The sequence below is a fragment of the Limulus polyphemus genome, unplaced genomic scaffold (genome assembly GCF_000517525.1).
Source record: "Limulus polyphemus unplaced genomic scaffold, Limulus_polyphemus-2.1.2 Scaffold3207, whole genome shotgun sequence".
Classification (NCBI taxonomy): domain Eukaryota; kingdom Metazoa; phylum Arthropoda; class Merostomata; order Xiphosura; family Limulidae; genus Limulus; species Limulus polyphemus.
Window position 1 is genome coordinate 124548 of NW_013668817.1, and position 2706 is coordinate 127253.

The 2706-nt window shown below is 30.3% G+C and overlaps 1 protein-coding gene across 1 annotated transcript in view; it reads right to left on the reverse strand.

The window, feature by feature from the left end:
• LOC106468893 (regulator of G-protein signaling 17-like) overlaps positions 1–2706 on the reverse strand; it is a 14345-nt gene that overhangs the window by 8385 nt on the left and 3254 nt on the right. The window contains exon 2 of the mRNA XM_022397256.1: positions 1006–1067. Coding sequence (XP_022252964.1) covers positions 1006–1018 — 13 coding nt within the window. The 5' untranslated portion in view covers positions 1019–1067. The remainder of the gene's footprint in view (positions 1–1005; positions 1068–2706) is intronic.

A 2706-nucleotide genomic window follows, 5' to 3' on the forward strand; every position in this document is an offset into this window, starting at 1 on the left:
CTACTTTCGTCAAGCAACAATGGGGAATTTTATTTACATTGAAGTTACATTTTACAGTTTTATTTGGGACTAGTAACTGGGGAACATTTCATGTATTATTATTATTGTTGGTGATGTTATAACAAATAAACCCATAAGAGTCTACTTTCGTCAAGCAACAATGGGGAATTTTATTTACATTGAAGTTACATTTTACAGTTTTATTTGGGACTAGTAACTGGGGAACATTTCATGTATTATTATTATTGTTGGTGATGTTATAACAAATAAACCCATAAGAGGCTACTTTCGTCAAGCAACAATGGGGAATTTTATTTACATTGAAGTTACATTTTACAGTTTTATTTGGGACTAGTAACTGGGGAACATTTCATGTATTATTATTATTGTTGGTGATGTTATAACAAATAAACCCATAAGAGTCTACTTTCGTCAAGCAACAATGGGGAATTTTATTTACATTGAAGTTACATTTTACAGTTTTATTTGGGACTAGTAACTGGGGAACATTTCATGTATTAGTTTTTATTTTTTTATGTTAGACTTTTTTAAGCCCAAGGAATCCCAGAGTCAACATTATAACACATAGTTATTAGATATACATACAAGAAAATTACAAAATAAATATTATTATGCATAGTGCGTGATAAGCTATATTCTTATTTTTATTTTCGAGAATCTCTTCACAAAAGGCTATCTGCATATAAGCGTCCCTACTTCTGAGCTGGTATTAGAAGGAAGAGAGACAGTCAACAGCACAAACCTCCAGCTCTTTGACTACTCTTGTCTTGTGGGATTTGACAGTCACTTTCATAACGCATCCGCGGTTTTAAAGTGTGGAACAGGTTTGTGCCGCAAACCACGAACCCTCGGATTCACAGTCCGGGAAGTTTTATTCGGATCCTCAAATATCAAGCACATTTACAAGCGTTCCATTTCAAGTTTAAAATTAAGATAAATAAATAAATTAAACCTTCAATGAATGAGAAACCAGTAATCGCTTACCTGAACACTTCATTAGTTTGTCGAAAGATTTTCCCCAACATCGGATTTCCTCTAAGGTCGGGCTAGGAATAAGAGTATTTTTATTTACACAAACTTACAATTAAGCAAATAATATACTAACAACTGGTTTCTATAGTCCGTTGTTATTTTACAGTGGGAGTCTGTGTTAACGTGTCTTCCGAACTGTTACATAGTAACCCTGAGGAAGTTCAACACCAAGCCGAGTCTGGCTCTTCAAGCTATAACTTCGTTCAGCACCATACACCTCGTTAGAAATTTATTCAAGTGTGATACTACATTAAAGAAAACTCTCGGTGAAACTAATTAGTTTTTCTCAGTGCAAACTATATTACTGTATAAAAAATTTCAATGGCTATCTTTTCTGCAATCAACTGGTCTAGAAAAATCATTAGTTTCAGGTAGTCAAGTAAAAAAATATTGGAAAATTATAAACTAAAATACCTTAGCGTGTTATCTGACTCATTTGAATTTTTTTTATATAACTCTCATATTTTGTTATTATATTCGGATGTACATACTTGGTTAGAAATCTTTCATTTTATAGATCTAATGATGTTTTTTAGTTTAATGAGTAGGAACAAAGAAAATCACAAGAAGGTGAACTAAACAACTTATTATCGTTGAAGATACGAAGATGATTTCAACAGTTTTAGAAAAAAAAAACACTTTGTTTTTTATAGTTTGTGAGCCTCAAATTCAAAAATAATTTAAAATTGTCATTATTTGAAATCTTTTGAGCTTATGTCCAAGTATCAATAACTTAATGATGACACTGGAAATAACCTTAAAATCCAGTCTTCAAAACAATCCCCTTCAATAATTCTCTATCATTTCCAACTTAAAACAGTTCATTATTACACTGTAGACAATCCAGTAGTTTATGTAAAATGAACAAAATTCTTCCAAGACAATTCCTTCTAATATGTTGTACATGAAAAAATTCTCCTCTTCTTAAACAATTCGTAGAAAATCTTCGTATTTAGAATATCTCATCTTCTCTGATATTCAAATATTTATGTATACCGATCACTGGTTGTAAAAGTCACTCTAGATTTTTCAGTATGGTTTCACCTTTCATGTTATTTTAAGGAGTGTGATATTTTCCATTTTATTGGCAGTAATTTTGACTTTAAACATTTTAAGCCTCGAATTGGCCTGAAATACAATCATGAGCGCTGAAAACAGTTGCTGTGTGCTATATAAGTACAACAGCCATGGTCATGTGACTTACTAGTTTACAATTTAAAAAAATCACGCCATCTACATACTTTCTGATTTTCTAACCCTTCATTCTTATTTAAGATTAAGTTGTTTTTGCTGTGTTTCTTTCAATGGTTTCTCTAATACTTCTACCAGTTATATTATTTGGTTGAGCCAAAATAACCATTATAATTTACATGTTTAACTAATGCAAAGTTTTCACTTTTGTTTTTAACATTTCTCTTATGTTTATTTATTCTAAATTTAAAGTTTTTTCTTCTAATTTGACCAATGTATGCACGACCACATTTACATTGAACTTTAAATATACGCGCTTTCTTAATTAGATTTATTTAATCTTTAGTTTTACTCAATATTTGACTAATTTTATTCAATGGTTTCTAAATGACAATAAAATTTTTTGTTTTGTATTTTGAATTTATGAAAAATTTGATGTGATAAACCTGGGATATATAGTTA